The 21,567-nt window shown below is 38.3% G+C and overlaps 1 protein-coding gene across 3 annotated transcripts in view; it reads left to right on the plus strand.

The window, feature by feature from the left end:
- Positions 1 to 21,567, plus strand: part of IKBKB (inhibitor of nuclear factor kappa B kinase subunit beta) — a 71,253-nt gene that overhangs the window by 14,756 nt on the left and 34,930 nt on the right. For all 3 annotated transcript variants that reach the window (XM_003758032.4, XM_023494747.2, XM_023494748.2), the window contains exons 5-7: positions 3,471 to 3,540; positions 15,222 to 15,310; positions 17,355 to 17,444. In XM_003758032.4, coding sequence (XP_003758080.1) covers positions 3,471 to 3,540; positions 15,222 to 15,310; positions 17,355 to 17,444 — 249 coding nt within the window. The remainder of the gene's footprint in view (positions 1 to 3,470; positions 3,541 to 15,221; positions 15,311 to 17,354; positions 17,445 to 21,567) is intronic.

Below are 21,567 nucleotides of genomic sequence, written 5' to 3' on the forward strand. Positions count from 1 at the left end.
TACCTGTCTCACAGGGGACTGCCCTCAAAGGCAGGATTGTAGGATCACAGATTTAGACTTGGAATGGATTTAGACCTAAGTAAATCTAATACAATTCCCTCCTTTTACAGATAAAGAAACTGAGACCCAGAAAAGTTAAGGGATTGCCCACAATCATACAAATAAAAATAGTAACCGAGCTGGGATTCAAACTGAGGTCATTTGACTCTTAACTACTCCATCATGCTGTCTCTCAAGGGCAGTGGTCCTCAAACTTTTGTTCTCAGTATCTTTATCCTATTAAAAATGATTGAGGATCTGTCCAAAGAGTTTTTGTTTATGTGGTTTATAGTTATAGATATTGATCACATTAAAAATAAAAACTAATTATGAATTTGTAGACTCTCTGAAAGGATTTCAGAGATTCCCAGGATGCTCTGGACCAGACTTTGAGAACCACTGCTCAAGGGTGAAGTGACCTCTGTAGGTGGCTACTTGTCCATTTAAGTTGTTTCTGATTAGCTTCCGTACCAGGAATGACCTTTTTAGATCTTATTCCCATATTCTGGGAAGAGCAAGGGATCCTCTTTATTTATGAAATGAATTGATATTTATGAAGCAATTAGCCCAGTCCTTGGTGCCTAATAGGAATTTAACAAATGCTTATGCTCTTCCCTTAGGCTGATTAACACCATCTCTGTGTGTCAAGGAGTAGGCAGGAGCCAGAGTTATCCATTCTCTTCTTCCTCTGGGGAGAACTAGTAAGAGCATTCCCCAATCTATGTGTGATCTGTTGATCTCTTAGAAATTTGCCAATGAGTCAGCTTTTATCATTTTCACGTAATACACAGTCAAAATAAAAAGTTACAAAATCCCCCCCCCAAAAAAAAACCCTTGACCACAAAACCAAGTTCTTTACCCATGAACATAGACAAGCCTAGCTAACATGAAACAAGTATAATTATCTGAATTAATCTATACAAATATCTGTTAGCTTTCTAAGTAAATGTACTAAAATACTGATAAAGCCATATAATGAAAAAATAATAAATCGAATGAGATAATATTTCTGAAGCACTTAGCACAATGCCTGGTACCTAGTAGGCATTTAATAAATGCTTGTTCCTTTCCCTTATATACTGATTAACACCATCTGTATGTTTCAGGGAGGAGGCAGAAACCAGAGCTGTCCATTCCCTCCTTCCTCTGGAGAGAACTAGTAAGAGCATTCCCTGGTCTACATGTGATCTATCGGTCTCTTAGCAGTTTGCCAAAAAAAATTAATCAAGTGAAATAATATTCATAAAGAATTTAGTATACTACCTGGCACATAGTAGGTGCTTAATAAATTCTTGTTCCTTTCTCCTTCGACCTAAAGTACAGCTCATATAGCAAAAGATATGGGGAAACTATTGTGGCCCAGAGAGGTGATTTTACACAAATCAAATAGGTTGTAGATGACAGGGACCAATTCTAAGTCTAGAGCTCTTTTCTCAAAAGCATTCCTTCCCTCTTCCTCCTTCTCTTCCTCCCTTCCTTTCTCCCTTCCTCCTTTCTTCCTTCTTTCCCTCCTTTCTTCCTTCTTTCCCTCCTTTCTTCCTTTTTTCTTTTTTCCTTCCTTTCTCCTTTCTTCCTTTTTTCTTCCTTCCCTCCTTCTTTCCTTTCTTCTTCTTTTCCTTCCTTCCATCCTTTCTTCCTTTTTTCTTCCTTTCCTCATTCCTTCCTTCCTTTCTTTTTTCTTCCTTCCTTCCTCCTTTCCCTCTTTCCTTCTTCTCTCCCTCCCTTACTCTCTCCCTTTCTTTCCTTCCTTCTTTCCTTCCTTATGATGAGACTCTGAATTTAGCTGGGTCACTCTACAGTATTATATCTCTACAGAGATATAATCTGCCTTCAGGGCCATACTCAAAACCTTTCTAGCTCAGAGGGACATATAGCTTCCTGACAACATCTCTTACCATTCATAAAGTACCTTCCTCAGACAACCCGTGAGAGAGGAAGAACAACTATACCCTCTTTTATAGACAAACAAAACAAAAAACTGGAGGCTTTTAAGTGAGATTCACATGTTCACATAACTAATAACAACAACCATGATGGAAATAGAGACTGAACCTGCAACTTCACTGACATGGGATAAACTCTCAGTTGCAGAGACTGATATATAGTCTCTAAAATTTATAGTTTTAAAGAAGTGCCGAGAGCAGGAGACAGAAAACTAGAAACCCTAGCCAAATCAGGCCTATCTTCGTACAATCCTTGGTCATACAGATTGTGTATTACTTGCTCAGAGTCTGTACAGTCAGAATGTGGCATTTAGCCAGCACTTATTAAATACCTGCTCCTTGCCAGGCATTGAGGACTAAGTGCTGAGGATACAAAAAAATGGCAAAAGACATTTCTTGCCCTTGAAGAGCTTACTGTTTAATGGGGAGAGATAACTTGCACACTTCTAGGGACAAACAAGCTAAATTAGAGATAATCAATAACTGAGGACCCCAGAATTAAGAGGGATTGGGACAGGTTTCTTGCAGAAGGGGGACTTTATCTGGGACTTGCAGGAAAGCCCTTGGTGGCACAGTGGATAGAGTTCCTGGCCTGGAGTTAGGAAGACTCATCTTGCTGAGTACATTCCTTTATGATTCCCCTACTAGCTCTATGATCTTGGACAAGTCATTTAATCTTGTTTGCCTCAGTTTCTTTATGTGTAAAACAAGCTGAAGAAACAAATGGCACAGTGCCTGGCATATGGTAGGTGCTATATAAATGATTATTCTCTTTCCACGCAGTCTAACTTATAGCCATTGAGGACTTAAGCTGGTTAACAGTGGGTTTGTTTTCATTAACCTTCACCCTAAAATTCACTAGGCAGAATGGGTAGGAAGACCAGAATAATATTCACTCTCCAAAATGTTTCCTCTTTTGATGGAAGTCATAGTGGTAAGCTCTTGTGTAGGAATATAAATGAAATGTGGATCTATCCCTGGGAATATTTGAAGCCTGTGCAGTTTCTATTCTATAACTGTCCTCTGTTCCTTAAAGTCTTTATCCAGTCTAGTTGGAATACATACCAGAAGCAGTTCTGAAAAGGGAGGAAGAAGAGTCTTATTGGAGAATTGATTTAGAGATGGGAATCTTTGAGTCATCCAATCCAACTCCCTTCTTAAGGAAACTAATCCAAGGTTACACAGATAAGTGGAGAAACAGCATTCTCATCCAGGTCTTACATCTCCAAATTCTTTCTGACATACTGTGTTGCCATCCATGGAGTTGTCACCAAAGAGCACATGTGACATTATATTTGGATACAGCCCATTTCCTAAAAAAATCAATAGTGCTCAAACTAGGCTATTGAGATTTTAAAGGCAAGACTGTTCATCCGGGGGAAGGCGTAGAGTCCGGTACAAAGTATTTGTGAGCTTTCAGGTAATTTGCTGTTACCTGTAAAAGTTTGATAGAGTCTGATATTCTTTCTCCCTTTGAAACCCTGACAGTACCTGAACCAGTTTGAGAACTGCTGTGGTCTTCGGGAAGAAGCCGTCCTCACTCTGCTTTCTGACATTGGTAAATTGGATTCTAGACTATGTCGGGTTGTTGAACTTAGGAGGATGTTGTGTGGGTCAGCTCTAAGTCCCAGGGAACTGAGGAACCATCTCAAAGTGTTGTATCCTTACAGAGTGAGGGGGAAGGGAATGAGGCAGGCTAAGCAGACAAATGCCAAACTTCCTTCTTATCTAAGCTGTGAGGAATTATGAAATACACATAAAAGCTGATTTCCTTTCCCATTAAAATAGTTCCACTCCCTCTTTTCCTGGAAGAGCCAAAGATAATCCAAGCTGTCTTTTAAGTGCATTTTATTTCCTTGTGATAATTTTTTTCTCTTCTAAAAAAAGGAAATTTCTTTATACTAATAACTCATATGTATGAGGAACCCAAGCAGGGATCCAAGGAGGGGCTAAGTGTCAATAGCAGCCTACAGAGGCTCCTCCAACTTGGTAGCTCCCAGAGGTGATGTGGAAGTTTGAAGGCAGTAGGAAATGAAAGAGGTAGGCTTTAGACACTTACTAGCTGTGTGATCCTGGACAAGTCACTATTTGCCTCCAAAATAATCATTTAAGGATAGTACATGGGTAAGAAATAAGTGAGAAAAGAAGAAATAAGTGTCAATACATGGCACTTTTGAGGAGAGAAGACTAACAGTTCTGTAACTTTCACTTGTCTTGTTCTGGAAGGGGTCACCCTTTCTGCCCTTCCAGCAAACATAATTTGGTATTATGACTGTCTTATCCAACTCCAGTGTTTTGTCTTCCTCCAGTGACCACCAAGTGTGGCTATGACCATAGAACTCTGATAAAGGAGTATGGGGGAGTCCGAGAGGGAGTCATTCTGTGAGGGTGGAAGCCCACTGTCATCTTGATATCTTTTCATATTCGTATTCTTTATGTCATCGACATTCCAGTCCTGACCAAATCAACAGTATGTTGTGGGCCAATGTTCCACTCCCTAAATCACTGAAGATGAAACAGTGAGTGAGGTTGGAAGGCTTTCTTTGTGCCCTTTTTTAGTACTTGTTTTGTTATCCAATGAGGTAATTTTAATTTTGTTTAGCTTACCCTAGTCACTATCTTTATTTGGTGCTAATTTCTTTCTTTTTTAAAAAATGATTTTTTTTCCCATTTAACAAAGACCTACTTCTTCTCCCACCCCTCCCCTTCACCAATTGAAAAAGAAAAAAAATTAAATTCTCATAACAAATACACTTAGGAAGAAAGGAAACAAACATTTGGTAAGTACCTATTATATGCTAACTGCATTACAAATATTATTTCATTTGATCCTCACAGCCACCCTGAGAAGTCGTATTATTGTTATCCTCAATGAAGAATATTGTAAATGAAGATATTGAACCACACAGGTTAAGTGACTTGTTCAGGGTCACACAACTAGTAAGTGTTTGAGGTTACATTTGAACTCGGGTCTTCCTAGCCTAGAGCTCTTTTTTTTTCAAGATTTTCAATAATAGGGATTTTCTCACTTCTTCTGTTATCCATTTCCTTGGTTCTCCTTGTGATAAAGAAATTCTTCCTTATTTCTACTCCAAATATCTTCTAGATTAATGTAAGACTATTCCTTTTATTCAGTCTTCTGTCAATAAGGGGAAAACAGCTGGTCAGCATCCTCTTCATAAAAACTCATCTGCACTTTTTATACTTGATGAAATGCTGAGCAATATCTTTTCCTCAATGGTTTAGTGATTACAGCATTAGTACAGACATTTTCCATGCTCTGTATATTTCTAATTGCCAATCTTCACATTATCTTAGGATTTGTTCCTATCAATTCAGAATGGATTGCAAAGAATTAGGATGGAGTCAACAAAATAGATGTCTCCAGCTTCTTTGCATTATCTAAGCAATCCCCAAATCTGAAATTAACTTCCTCCTTTTCCCCATGTCTCAAAAATCTTTATCTTCCTTCAAGGTACAGATCAAGTTCTGCCTTTTCTACATATAGCCTGAAAACTTTCTCTGCCTCCTCCAATATTCTGGGAACACAGCATTCCCTTCATTCCCTACACCTTAGTGTGTTTACATATGTTCAGGAAGTATTCTTTCCTCCCCCATAAAATGTAAGCTCTTTGAGAACAAGGATTATTTTTATCTTTGTAACCCCAGTGGTTAGTTAGCACATTCTCTTACTTGATGTTGGCTTACAGGTATCATTGCACTAAATTCAATTAATTAAGAATAAATAGAATTCTATGCAATTCTCATTTGTCAAAACATTGCTGTCCTTATGTTTTTGTAATTTGAAGAATACACAGTGCTAGATTTTTTTGTTATTGTTGTTGAATCTTTTCAATCATGTCCAATTTTTCATGACTGCATTTAGGCTTTTCTTGGCAGAGATATTTGAATGGTTTGCCATTTCCTTCTGGTTTATTTGATGAAATAAGATCGAGTGACTTGTCCAGAGTCACACAGCTAGTAAATGTTTGAGGCCACATTTGAATTCACATCTTTCTGACTCCTGATCTTCTAGTTCTCAACACTCTGCCTCTTAGCTACTCTATTCTAGACTCAGGGAAGGGAATAAGCATTTATCAAATGTCTATTCTGTGTCAAGCATTGTACTAAACATTTTACAAATATCTTATTTGAACATCACAACAGTGGTAGGGAGCTGGGGCTATTAATATCTCCATTTTGCTAATGAGGAAACTAAGGCAGAAAATAAGTGTTCACACAAAAGATAAGTGTCTGAGGATAGAGATCTCGAGTCTTGAACTTTAGAAGCATTTTATAAGCCATTTACTTTAGGCTTTCCTTTTTTTCTTGACTTCCACCTTCAAATTCTATTCTCCTATAGCATTTTGCTTTTTTAATCAAACACTTACTGAGTACCAACTACATATGTGTTCCTGTGCTGTATGGTATAAAACTTGGCTTCAGTCTACAAGGAGATTATATTAAAGCACATAAAACTACTGAAAGAATATCAGTGATACATAATTAAATGATCATTAACAATAGGAATTCAGAAAAGGAGTACATTTAAGGGCTGGGGGGTCAAAAGAAGGCATTTTATTTTTTTTTCCTATGGATATTTCTAAAAATCAATTTACTTTTAATGTACATTTAAAAAATTTTTTGAGTTCCAAATTCTCTCCCTCCCTCTCACTCCTCATCTCCCCATTGAAAAGTCAAGCAATATGTTATCAATTATACATGTGAAATCATATATATTAGCCCTTTGAGAGAACAAAAGACAAAAGAAATAAAGGCAATGAAAAAAATATGCTTTGACTTGCAGTCAGAGTTTATCAGTTTTCTCTCTAGAAGTGGATAGTATTTTTCATCATGATTTTTTGGAAGTGTTTCAAGAAAACTTCTTAACTATAAAAGGTGTTCTATCCCAGTGTCAGCAAGTCACTTGAGCCCACCCACAGGTAGCTGCTGCTGTTTGAAAGCAGGGGTAAATTTTTTTGGTCCACAAGCACTATCTTGGGAAGACAAAACCCCAAAACTTTCTTTATATGTAGTGGCTGATATAAGGATGACATAAGTATTTTTCAGAAATCTTTGCCATGGAACTTTGGAAAAATCATTCCCTAAACTTAGGCCTCTTCCAGCATGTATGGAAAAGGAAAATTTTCTTAAAGCAGAGAAAAGTTAGATATTTGGGGACAGATTGGTCAGTTCCATGCATTCTTTCCTCAAGTTAACAAGGCAGGTGAGGCATTTCCATTATTGTTTTTTAGTATCACAAGAGTTATATGTTTTAAAACACAATATTTATTAAGTGTTTTATTTTTCCAAATGCATGCAAAGATAGTTTTCAATATTCACCTTTACAAAACCTTGTGTTGCAAATTTTCTCCCTCTCTCCCTTTTCCCTCCCCTAGACAGCAAGCAACCCAATATAGACTAAACGTGCAATCCTTTAAAATATTTCCACATTTATCTTGCTATACAAGAAAAATCAGGAGGAAAAATGAAAAAGAAAACAAAAAGCAAGCAAATAACAACAACAAAAAATGAAGATACTATATTGTGATCCACACTCAGTCCCCATACCCCTCTCTCTGGATGTGGATGGCTCTCTCCGTCATATCTATTGGAATTGCCCTGAATCATCTCATTGTTGAAGAGGACCACGTCCATCAGAATTGATCATTATATAGTATTGTTGTTGAAGTGTATGATGATCTCCTGGTTCTGCTCATTTCACTCACCATCAGTTCCTGTAAGTCTCTCCAGGCCTTTCTGAAATCATCTTGTTGTTCATTTCTTACAGAACAATAATATTCCATAACATTCATATACCATAATTTATTCAGCCATTCTCCAACTGATGGGCATCCACTCAGTTTCCAGTTCCTTGCCACTTAAAAAAAGGGCTGCTACAGACATTATTGTACATGTGGGTCCTTTTTCTTTTTTTATGACCTCTTTGGGAGACAGTAGAAACACTGCTGGATCAAAGGTAAGGCATAGTTTGATTGCCCTTTAAGCATAGTTCCAAATTGCTCTCCAGAACAGTTGGATCTGTTCACAGTTCCACCAATAATGTATCAGTGTCCCAGTTTTCCCACATCCCCTCCAACATTTATAATGATCTTTTCCCGTCATCTTAGCCAATCTGAGAGGTGTGAAGTGGTACCTCAGAGTTGTTTTAATTTGCATTTCTCTAATCAATCATAATTTGTTACAATTAAAAAAAATAATTAAAAGTCTTCAAAAGTGGTATAGGCCACTTCTCTCTTTGGAGGTTTTCAAGCAGAGTTCAAAGGATCGCTGTCCAGTGACTAAATGGCCATCATGGATCTTTCCAATTCTCTAATTCTGTGAAAAAACTAACAGGATTTCATGACTAATTGAATATGGTAAATAAAAGAATCAGTAAAAATTATTCCAAGACAGGCAATGAATGTGACTCCCACCCCAATCGTACTCTCCCTCTTAACAAAGAAAAGCAGCTAAGCAAAAACAATTTCGTGGCATGGTCTGATCCCATATAAGAATCTGCCCCACAAGTCCTCCTAAGACAAAATGAGATTATATTTGTAAAGCACTTTACAAACCACCAAGTGCTATAAAAATGCTAGCTAAGGGGCAGCTAACTGGTACAGTGGATAGAGCATCAACCCTGAAGTCAGGATGGACCCAAGCTCAAATCTAGCCTCAGACACTTAACACTTCCTGGCTTTGTGACCCTGGTCAAGTCACTTAACCCCAATTCCCTCAGCAAAAAAAAAAAAAAAAAAAAAAAAAAAAAAAATTAAAATTAAAAAAAATGCTAACTCGTTATAATTCATCATCCATTCTTAACCATTACTGGCTTTTCAGTTGCTCAGAATTCAACATTTTTTTTTTAGTCATTTTGAAATTTATGTTGCTTTAGTGTGTGTGTGTGTGTGTGTGTGTGTGTGTGTGTGTCTTTCCTGCTTTTAACATTATAACTCTACTGCTGAAGGGTACTTCCAAAGCCATTTATTTCACAGATGAAAAAACAAAGCCCCACTTGGGGTTAAATGACTTTCTCCAAGGTCTCAGAGGTAGGATTTGAATGGAATCCATAGCTAATCCAATGCCAGGGTTTTTTTTTTCCCCTAGTGTATCACACCTATAGAGCAGCTTTCCTACAATTTAGAGTCTCAGAGAATTCAGGGGGCACCTTAGGATGTGTCAGAGATAAAACCTGGACCCAGGTGTTCCTGTCTCCTATGCCAGCTCTCAGCAATAGTATCTTGCCTTGTTAAGCATTTTAAGTTGTTTTTAATTGTGCCTAGCCTGACCAACAATGCCAATCTAGCATCAAGGCAGCAAATGGTTAAAATATGCAAAAGGAAAGGGGCTCTGGTAAATTTCGAGGGGCCGGATGTCAGGGAGAATTATTCTGATTTTTGAGGGAATGGGAATATTACTAATTACAGTTGCTTATTTTGCTTTAGTGGGGAGAGGGGCAAGGTAAACAAGGAGGGGAAGAGTTTTCTAGTCAGCCCCCAGCAATCATGTAGTCAATAGTAGTAATAGTAATGTGAACAGATCATTAAAAAGCAGTCACCTCATCAGGAGATTTCCTGTTTATCTGAAAGTGAGAAAAAGGGAGAGGGGGAAGGGAAAGGAGAGAGAAAGGGGAGATGGATGGATCTAGTGTATCCCAAATCAACCTGATGGTTGGTCATCTGGGAGAGAAAATGCCGCCCTAGACCCGGCAGCTCCAAAATTGCCAGAGACTAGCAAGATCTGAAAGTCCTGGACTTCAATCTGGTACTTAGGAAAACCAGGCTAGTTTTCACTAGAAAGGCACTTAGTGCTGTTAGGGTGGCAGAGAAGTGGTTTTGCAATATTTCCACAGGGACTTCCTGAGGTGAGCGGAGAGATGCTTACTGCTGAGAAGTCAGAGGAAGAGCTCTTGTCAGACACTGATAACATCACTGCCACACCCAAGATTCCAGCCACACCTACTACAGCGCAGAAATAACAGACCCTATAAGGATAAGAACAAACAATTTTCAGATGATGAAATTAAAACCATTTCTAGTCATATGAAAAAAATGCTTTAAATCACTATTTATCAGAGAAGTACAAATTAAGGCAACTCTGAGATACCACTACATACCTCTCAAATTGGCTAAGATGACAGGAAAAGATAATGCTAAATGTTGAAGGGGATGTGGGGAAACTGGAACACTCATACATTATTGGTGGAATTGTGAAATAATATAACTATTCTGGAGAGCAAAATGTAACTATGACTAAAAAACTATCAAAATGTACATCCTCTTTGATCCAGCAGTGTCTCTACTGGGTCTGTATCCCAAAGAGATCATAAAAAAGGGAAAAGGACCCACATGTGCAAAAATGTTTGTTACAGCCCTTTTTGTAGTGGCAAGAAACTGGAAATTGAAGAGATGCCTATCAACTGGAAATGGCCAAGTAAGTTAAGGTCTATGAATATAATGGAATATTATTGTTCTATGAGAAACGATGAGCAGGCATATTTCAGAAAATCCTTGAAAGACTTACATGAACTGCTGCTGAGTAAAGGGATAGTTATAAACTATTTTGCATGCATTTTGAAAATAAAAAGCTTTTTAAAAAAAGAAACAACAGACCCTTCCCATTGCCAAACCCAGTTTATAATGTTCTACTGGTCCTCCTATACATGTTGTCCCTTGTTTCTCAGAAATCCTCATAATCTTTCCCCCTCCCATCTTTCCTCAAGTATCTAATAATAGTCTCAACAAAACTCATTTTTGTCAACTATAAAAATGAGGGAATTGGGGGACAGATTCTGAGGACCCTTCCTCTGGATTAGTAAAAGTAAATAAAATGTACACTCAATAAAGCACTGAACTTGGAATCAGGAAGACTCATCTCCCTGAATTCCAATGTGACTCAGACACTCACTAGCTCTGTGACCATGGGCAAGTCACCTTACTCTCTTTGCCTCGGTTTCCTCATCCTTAAAATGAAGTGGAGAAGGAAATGGCAAACCACTTCAATATCTTTGCCAAAAAAAATCCCAAATGTGATCATGAAAAGTGGCACACAACAACTGCAGAGCACTTTAAAAATATTGTTTCATTTGATCCTCACAACAATGGGAGGTGCTATTATTTTTTCCATTTTACAGATGAGGAAATTGAGGTTGATAGAGATTAATTAACTAGCTCAAGCTCAGGATTATAAATGCCTGTGGTCCATTTTGACCTTCTTCCTAACTCCAGGCTCAGGGCTCTTTTTCATATTCTATGATGAAAGGAAGATTTTTTTTTTTAAATTAAAGGTTTTTATTTTCAAAACATATGCATAGTTTTCAACATTCACCCTCTCAAAACCTCATGTTCCAAATTTTTTCTCTCTCCCTTCCCCCTACCTCTTCCCCTAGATGGCAAGTAATACAATATATGTTAAACATGTGCAATTCTGAAAGAATTATTTTTATTTTAAAAAATACTTTATTTTTCTGAATACAAGCAAAGATGATCATTTTTAGCATTCACCTTTGCGAAACCTTTTGTTTCATATTTTTTGTTCCTCTCTCCCTCTTTCCCCCTTTTTCCAAGAGAATAAACAATCTAATATAGGTTAAATATGTGCAATTAGAAGAATTTTTTTTAAGGAAACCCTTAGACTGCCTAAGTAGAAACTACACTTTTTAACCTAGCAATAAGCAATGTAAACATAATTATATTTCTATTTATAAATTAGCCTATAATCCAGGACATTTCTTTAGATTAAAAAAAAAGAAAAAGAAAAAGAAAACCTGGAAGATCAGGGTTGAAGTCCCCCTTTTGACTTAAGCTTTGTGACTTTACTTGTAGGTAAATTCTGCAAATTTAGGCAATTCTGTGAAATTAAATTGTTAAACAGTTGCTGATCTATGTTTTTAAAGGGAATTTGGTCCTTGAGAGTTTTCCCTATTCTTAAAAAAAACACTGGCTAGCCCCTCCCCCCAAAGAAGACATCACCCTACCCCATTTTGATGCTAATATGTGGATATGAATAGCTTTGGGGACCCCACCTATAGTCTAGAAGGACCACTTTTCTGACGCCTTAGTGAGGAACTGACCAAGGATTTTATGGAAAACTTTCCTAAAATAGCCAGAGGAAGTCCTGTAAAGAATTCTATAGAAATACTTCTTGATCATTCTAAGTATGTTTCCTTCTGCTTAAAAAAAGACCCAGTTCTGAGATCTCAAGGGTATATGACCAGGGTCCTTCCTTACTTTAAGAGCTTTGTCTCAGCTTCCTGAGAATGGCCTCTGCAGTAATTCATCTTTCATCAGAATTAGCTCATATTACTCTTCTGGACTTGGATGAGTCAGCGATGAATAGTTTGATGTAGTAGCTGTTCCCTCTTCTCTGAACTTATAGGAGACTTCCCAGTGCCTAGGAAACTTTAAAGTTCTATAAATATCAGTTATTTTTAACACCAGAAATCAGGAAAATTAGGTTCTAGTCCCTAGTTCTTTTATGCGATCTTAGATAAGTCACTCAGTCATGACTTTCTTCTGTTCAACAAGCATCTGTCCAACCTAACTGGAAGGTCAGTCTGTGAATCAGATGAGATTATGTAGCTCTTGAAAATTATGACTCTTAGGCAAATACAAGGTATTATTATCCTTAATGATATTTTCATGAACTCTACTAAAAAAATAGTAGAGTGGAAATAACATTGGACAAGAAGTCAAAAGTCCTAGCTTCTAGGCCAACCTCTGTCCTATAGTCTTTGATATGAAATAATATTTGGGGGAAAAAGTCAGTGTCTGGCATATTGTAAGTGCAAAATAAATGCTTATTCTCTTCTTCCCCTTGTGCCTCAGTTTCTTCATCTATAAAATAAGACTCTTGAAATTAGTGTTCTATGTCCCTTTTGTTCTGATTTTTCTCGTGCAACACGACTAATATGGAAATATTTGGAGAGATGGAAAAAGGAAGGAGAGAGAGAAGAATTTGGAATACAAGGTTTTGCAAAAAGTAAATGTTGAAAACTATCTTTGCATGTATATGGAAAAATAAAATACTATTAAATTTTTTTTAAAAGAAAAAAGAAATAGGTGCTTTATATGGGCTCCATACTGACTTAGAAAACCCCAAATTAACATTATCTATGTTGCATCATATTTTTATTTTATTAAGCATTTCCCAATTTCATTTTAACTTGACTCTTTAATTTTCATTTTCTGAACTACTAAATGGCATTCAAAGCCTATATAAAATGTCCCCCTCCTACCTTCCCAATCTTTTTGTACCTTACTCTCTCACACACACACACTCTGTTGCCCAGTAACACTGGTCTCTTGGCTGTTCCTCCAATCAGATACCCCAACTTTGGGTATTCTCAATCACTGCCCTTCACTTTTGGAATGGTCTTCCTCCTCATCTCTGCCTCCTGCTTTTTAAAATCTCAGATAAAATCCCAGCTCTACAAGAAGGCTTTCCCAATTCATTTTAATTCTAGTGCTTTGCCTCTATTATCTTCAATTTATCCCGTAGATATTTGTTTGCATATAGTTGTTTGCCATCATCTTCCTCATTAGACTGAGTTCCTAAGAGCAGGAACCTCTGTCCTTTACCTTTCTTTGTTTCCCCAACTCTTAATATTGAGAGAGAAATTATTTTTTTTCTCTTTTATATTAACAAGCAGTTAGGACTAAAGTCTTTCCCCTTTCTATTTGCCCCACAGGGGTTCAGAAATCAACCCCTGTGGATTCTTCAGAAACTTACCCAACTAGAAAAAAATTAAGTCTGATCAAAAAGTAAAGAACTGGTGAATTCTGGCCCATTGTGTTGTAGCCAGACAAGTCTGAGTGGAAGAGGATGCCCTTTTTGTCTAGATAACCCTAGTATAGGGTGGTCTGGGAAGAGAGAACTCTTTTTGTCCACTACTGTGATTGGAGTCATGTCTTCTATGCCATTAGAATAAGCCCACATCTCGTTACAATATTTATCCTCTCATTATTTGTTAACCAATTGGAGATGATTTCTACCCTCAGATTCACCCCTTTTTCCAAAGACTCCGTAAGTATTCAAGATTAGGTTTCTGGTCACCAAGAGGAACAACTGAGCCCATTTTATTGATTACTGTAATTAACAAAAATAAATTATAATTTACCCAAAAACTCTTTTTCTCAAAAATTTTCACTCATCACAATACAGTACCCAGCACATAATAGTTGTTTAATAAGTGCCTATGGACTGACTGATTAAACTTCTGGCAATGATAATAACATAGTGTTTTAAGACTTACAAAACATCTTCCTCACAATAATTCTTTGAGTCAGGGAAATACAAGTATTATTATATAAATTTATTCTGTATAAGAAAAAAAATGAGACTTATAGGGTTGAGTAACCTGTACAAAGTCACACATTTAATGTATATCAAATATATATATTTGAACCCAGATCTTTTCTCCTAACTCTTGAACTCTTGAACTATACCAAAATGGTATAGTAGAAAGACATATACCATTTTGGTGTACAAGCTTTTGTCATCACTTTGAATAAAATACTCCACTGGGTCATGAGCATAAATTATGCTCCATAGTATCCTCCTTAACTTAATACATTCCCTTTGTCAAGTGCCTTTCTTGTTCCATCTCCTATTTTGTGTTATTCAGCCTTGCCTTCCACACTTCTACCATAGGAGAATCTCTTTCTCCAGCCCTTTATATTGTTAGAAAATTGAATAATGTCTTGGTTCCTTCATCTGTAAAATGGGCTAATGAGACTGCATTTACCTCATGGCATTATTGTGGGCAAAGCAATTGTAAAAATTGAAGCATTATCTAGAGAGTGACATCCTGGCTCACTGGAGAGATGCCAAGTCTCAGAGTGAGGAAGGTCCTGGATTCAGATCCTGCTTCTTTCACATACTGATTGTGTGGGAATTCACTTAACCTCTCAGGGCTGTGCTGCTCTCCAAATTATAAATTGCAGAACAGTCATTGACTGGCATCTTTGGAAAGGGCTTCCTCCCCAGGAATTCCTAATCCTAACACCATCAAAAGTATATTCAGAGAATAGCTCACATTTTAGGATTTTTCCCATTATTTCATAGCTCAACCTAGAATTTTTTGAAATTGCATGAGATGTTAAAGAAGGAAAAGACGGAAGGTAAAGGAATGACATAGTCTCACTTTTGTTCTATGTAACTTTAAAACAACTTTTTAAAATTAACAAGAATTTCTGACCTTTATATATTCTCTAAACAACTACTTCCTTTCCAAAGCCTCAGCACTTAGATATCTTCATGAAAACCGAATCATCCATCGGGACCTGAAGCCTGAAAACATAGTTCTGCAACAAGGAGAAAAAAGGGTGAGTGGAAACTAAAGTCTTCTGACTGACGGTGTTGTATGTGGACTCCATTGTAGGGAACCCATTCTTGGTAGGGAGAGGAAATGTTTTTCTTCCTCTTTATTTATATTTTCATTTCCTTGTGTGAAGCTTTGATTTTCTCTGGGACCCCTTTTTAATAGCTCAGTATGAAACTTCTGCAGATCAGAGTCCATTTGAATAGCTGGCATTGTGAAGAGCCCAAGTTGCACAAGTCTGATAAGGAAAATATTATTTATCTCTTATCCTCAAGGGCTCCACATTTCTTGGAATCAGACTTCTATTCCTATTGATGTTGAGAGTCCCCACATTGGTTGCTGTAATGGAAACCAATTGAAAGCCAGTTCTGGGTCCTGTTGCCAACAGTGAGACTTTTGGGCATGAGAATGGCTGTGTGTTTGGGCCCAAGAGAGATCTGGATGGCTGGGGATATTTGGAGGAAGTGTCTCCCCACACCCATGCAGCTATCTGGGTGTTTCAAGGAAACATGAGAAACTTGTGTCTCTGGGTTAGACCCAGTGATCCAGCCTTCCTGGTAGTTATTCTGCTGTTTGCAGCAGCCTTAAGGGCTGCAAAATGGCAGTCCTCCCTGGGCATGGTGGCCAGGGAAGGGTATTTTGGTTTAATGTTTGGAATTTAAAGGGATGCTGAGTGAAGTCCACTGCTGGCAGGGATTTGGTTTTTTGGTAGATAGAGCATTGGACTTGGAGTCAGAAAGATCTGAGTTCAAATATAGCCTCAGATACTTACTGGCTGTGTGATCTTGGGCTTAAGTCTCTGTCTCAGGTTTTTTCATCCATAAAATGGGAATAATAATAGCCCTGCCTTCCAGGGTTGTTTATAAAGCTCCAATTAGATAATGTTTGTAAAGTACTTTGCAAAACTTCAGTGCTAGATAAACTTCAGAAGCCAGAGTAGAGAGCAAAAAATACAATATAAATGGGGCAGTGAAGTAAAGTAGTGAATTAGCCCTGTCATTGTATTTGTAAAAGGTGGGTCCATCTATACCCCTGTGCTCTTTCTAGGCTCACTACCTCCCCTCATCTTCCTTTTAACTTTCCATACCCAAGTAGCCTCCCAGCCATCACTCTCCTATATGTGATGTCTCCCTATTAGAATATAAACTCCTTTAGGGCAGGGATTGTCTTTGTTTTTGTATTTGTATTCTCCCATGATGCTTAATAAATTCATTCATCCATCTAAAACAGCCCACAGTCATATTTTAATAAAAATAGGCTCCTCTGAGGGCTTCATGTTGACTTAGAAAACCCACAAATTAAAGTGATGTATGTTTTAGGTAATTTGTTGAACCTTTCCCAAATATAATTTAATCTGGTTCCACCTGGCAACAGCAACCTTGATCTAAAGGCTAATCTTGAGCTCAAAGAGTTTTGGGGTGGGGGCAGGGGAAATGGATATGGGGATGAGGGGGTCACCTAACAAAATCTACTCTTGGGCCACGAGAGTGCTCTGCCTAAGACTGCTCTGAGTTCGTCTTGAACAAGGTGTGTCCCTAGCCTACAAAGCCCAATCCAGCCGCATGATGCTGACGCCATTTTGGGGGATTTAACTTCTCCTGGAAGCTCCTGTCTGAGAAACAGGTGGGTAAGAGGAGCCATGGGAGGAAACTGGTTTTTCAGGTGAGAACATGAGCAATATCCTGCCTTTGGTCATACTGGGACACCTCTGCTGGTATTTTAGGATTACAGTGACAGAACTTTCAGGCCTCCTAAAGTTTCCTAGATGACGCTCATTTTGGGAAACCAGGATGCCCAAAGGTCAGGCTGCCCAAAGGAGTCAGTCACCTCTGTCCCAGTGTACTGTACTGTACACTCATTCTTGCTAATTGTTCTGACATCAGGGCTCACTGTATCAGACAGGGGAGTTCACATTTACGATCTGGATGACTTAACTGTAAATATCTCTTTATTCCAGCACAAAAATGTTTATGCTGGAACAGGGACACAGTCTGTAGTTGTCATAAATCTTGACTGGTTTTTTTCTTTCACTTTTCTTTTTTTTTCAGTTAATACACAAGATCATTGACCTAGGATACGCTAAAGAGCTGGACCAAGGCAGTCTTTGCACTTCCTTTGTGGGGACACTGCAGTACCTGGTAAGAGGCAGGATTGGTCCCTACACCCATTGCTTTTTCTTGTGATATACCCACAGAACTATCTTTCCTAGAACCCCAGACATTCTCAGTTCATCCCCATCCTAGCCATGTGGATATTTCACAGAACACAGGAAACATATCTTGCTGGATCAACCCCATGAACAGTCATCCAAATATTCTGTGCTTTGGCAGCCTCAAACAATGGGTCATAGGGGTCCTTCTATGAGCCATATCCCAGATTCTCTGAAACCTTTATGATTTTCTCCCTGCCTTAACTCTCAGCGTGGCTGGGAAAGTAATGGTCCAAGTTTCTCCTTCTCTAATCTGAGGAAGCTGGATTTAGTCATCTCTAACAACTTTTCCAACTAAAAAAAAAAGTTTTACTTTTTCATCTAATTCATTTATTGTTATTATCACCTCTATTCATGTATTGTCTATTCCATGGAGTAATTTTTTATTTGTCCTAACTATATCTCACCCATTTTTCAAAGAGGATTATCTCATGATTAGATTTGGGGATCTGATAACTCTGTGAACGCCATAATTTTGTAAATTCTGTAGAATCTCTTTTGGGGATCTACCTGATGAGGTTCAGCACAGGGTAGAGAGTTGTGGGAACCCCCCTTCTGGTCGGCGTGGGTCCTTTGTAAATGAATTTATGAACCCGAAAAGTTAGACTGGCAAAAGAAGTTTATTGGCACTTGGCATTGGTAAGTTAGCCTTTGCTAGGAAGACTAACTTCCAAGTGGCAAGGTCCCAGCAGAGAGATAAAGGTCTATCAGAGAAGTCCCAACAGAGAGGTAAAGAGGGGTAAGGTCCTGTTAGAGAAATGTATGAGAGAGACAAAGAGAGGTTAATGCTGAAAAGAGAATGTCTTTCAGTGGGCAGAGAGTCCCTTGCAGGCAGCTATGACAAGGGAGGTCCCCTGGCCTAGCATGATTCCTGCTTTTAGGTCCTCTGTAAGGAATGAGCCCCAAGTTGCCTCTTTTTATAATTGAAACTTTGGCTAGAGGCTGGGGGTAGTTTGAGTTGAAATCAAACAGAGATTTTCCATTTGAATGAGTCTCCCTGGACTAATCTCCAACTCAATAGAAATAGAAATCTCTATCTCCAGCTCAGGCTAAGTAGGAGTGGTCCTAGGCTCGACTATTCCCACCCAGATAACAGATTGAAACCACTTTATTTTGATTTCCTGGGGCAGGTCTCTCAGGAGAGAGCTTAGCATTCCCCCCAAAGTCAGAAAGAGAGAGAGAAACAGAGAGAGAGAGAACAGAGAGAGAGAGAGAAAAAAAACACAGAGAGAGAGAGAAAAAGAGAGAAACAGAGAGAGAACACAGAAAGAGGAACACAGAAAGAGAAACACAGAGAAAGAAAGAGAGAGAGAGAGAGAGAGAGAGAGAGAGAGAGAGAGAGAGAGTGAGTGAGTTTCAGGGTTCTCCTCATCACACTCACTATCAATTGATTTTCAGATGGCTATGGGGGTACCCCTAAGAGATTTTATTGTTTTTAATTTTTTAATATCTTTTGGTTTTGCATCCCTTTAATTTTTAAATATCTCCCTTTTTCCTTTCTCCTCAGTGACCCATTTCTTATGATAAAGAAACTTTTAAAAATATAGTTTTAATAAAATCAACTAATACATCAGCAGAGTTTGACAGTGAGTATAGTATGCTATGGCTAGAGCTCTCCACCTATGCTCACTTGTTCTGTAGGACCAGGACTCTTAATCATCATTATTATTATATAGCTTTCAGATTCAGATTTTGTGTCCTTGCTGCAGTCATTGCATATGTTGTTTTCTTGTTTATATTTATTTTACTCTACGTGGGCCTTCCTATGTTTATCCAAATTATTCATATTCATCCCTTCCAGGGATATTCCTTCATATTCACCTACAGTTTGGTCATTTTCTAGTCTATGGGGATCCCCCCTACTCTTTAACTTGTATGGCACGATGTTCAGGGTATGTCAAAAATTCAACTATCTGGGTACCTTTTAATTATTGCTATGTGTCCCCATACCATTTTTCTTCCAGACATTTCCAACTTGATATGATCTCTTATCATCATTTCTAATCAACATGGTGATAAGAGCTGCTTATCTTTCCTTCACACTTTTCCCTATGGGTGGATTTCCCTTCCTAGAATTAGAGTCAAAGAATTTTGGCCTTTCAGAGTTGGAAGCAGTTCAGAGAACAACCCATTCTTAAATAAGAATCTCCTCCATGCCAAATCTAACAAGCCATTGCTGAGCTGTCCCCTTCTTTCCAAATTTCAAGTTGCCAAAGGAAAAAAGTGAGATACAGAAAATTTAATGAACTTTCTTGCTCCTGGTCACATAACTAACTAGTACCTAATGCAGAATTAGCCAAGTCTCACAACTCCCAAGTCCAAGAGCATTCTTTCCATTAGGCCATGCAATATACGTTCAAATATAAAATCATTATCATGCTCCTCAATTGCATAGGACTAGGGATCAGTGTATGAGATCAGATTTGAACTGAGGTCCTCCTGACTTCAGAACTGGTGCTCTATTCCCTGCAACACCTAGATGCCCCGGATTATGTTTCTTGATGAGAATGATGAGAGATGACTTCTCAGCATCAGGAGGAGAACAAGGCATTTGTATACTCTGAGAAACATTTAAAGGCACTTCCTCCCTCTCCTTCCCCTACTCCCTTGTTCTTCTCCATGTTGTTGTTTAAACCCCAAAGGACCCCATATCATGGAGATCAAACTTTTCTGGCCCCTAAAAATACATGCATTTCTTAAAAATCATAATTTTAAATTATTGCCCTTCTCCACCTCACTTAATAAAGTTTTTCCCTATATAGGGGTGTTGCCCTACACAATAATATTTTTGGTGGCTTCCTTATCTAACCCATTTCCCAGGTATGACTAACCCACTCAATCAACCTTTGTTGATAGTAATAATGATAATGATAATGACAATAACTTCATTTAAAGAGTAGGGATGCTGAAGCATAAGGAGAACATATCAGGTGTGTTATACTGATGTAATAGGACTTTGTATCCCCCTGATTTTTGTGGAGGGTAAACTACCTGGCTTAGGAAAATCCCTAAAAATGATCCCCACCCACCTGAATCTCCCAGCTTTGGGAAAATTACCTGCTTCCCATGGGAAATTCCTACCTCCAATTGATCTGGGAATCACTTTGGTCTAGGAAACAATCCATACTCTTATTAATTTGGAAATTAACCCCTAATGGCTCCTTAACCCCAAACTATAGAAGGCTAAATAAAAAACAAGACTGCACCCCAAACTTCTTGGTCCACTGAGAGAAAGAGTTGCATCCTGGAACTGCAAATTCTTTCACAACACCTGCCTGGGGATCTCTATACTGTTAGAGTATCCTCACCCCTCAACAATATCTCTGCTGTCCCATTGCCCCAAGGCAGAGTGGTGATCAAAATAAAGTCCAGGAGTCCTTCTTCCTGGTCCTTCCCTTTGGTTTATTAAGTTGAACTGGGAGAACCATTTAGAACTCCTGGAATTAGCTTCTTCCTTTGTAATGTGGGAGAAACTGAGGCAAGATAGAGCTTAGAGATTTTTTAATATTTTATTTGAGAGGGAGAGATTGTGTTGGGACTCAGTGGATCCATGGGTTGGTCTCAGGGCTGAATGAGACTATTGTCTCCAAGAATTCAGCAATTAATGTGTGTTTCCCTTCATGGGGAATACACACACACACATGGGTAAACACACACACACACACACACACACACACACACACACGTGACTCCAAGCAACCGGGGTAGACTGAGGCAGGGCAGAGTCAGAGCACTGAGAGTGGGAACAGACTATCAATCCGGTTCTGACAGGGTGGGAAGAGGCACCTGACATTCTGATAAGTTGGGATCAAGAAGAACAATAACAGAATGGAGGGAGGCACCCTACATTCTGATAAGTAGGGAAGGGCTGGGGTCATGCTGTCTAAGCTCCTTATCTGGATCAAACATGTTTTGTTTTATAATTTTATATAATTTTATAATTTTAGCATAGCCAGCCCTAAATTATATCAGTTCTAATGATCAAGAGGGAAGGGTGTTGCCTGAGGCAGAACTATTAGGAACTAATGCAGAACAATTTAAGGGAAACTGAG

Source organism: Sarcophilus harrisii, chromosome 2, assembly GCF_902635505.1.
Source record: "Sarcophilus harrisii chromosome 2, mSarHar1.11, whole genome shotgun sequence".
NCBI lineage: Eukaryota > Metazoa > Chordata > Mammalia > Dasyuromorphia > Dasyuridae > Sarcophilus > Sarcophilus harrisii.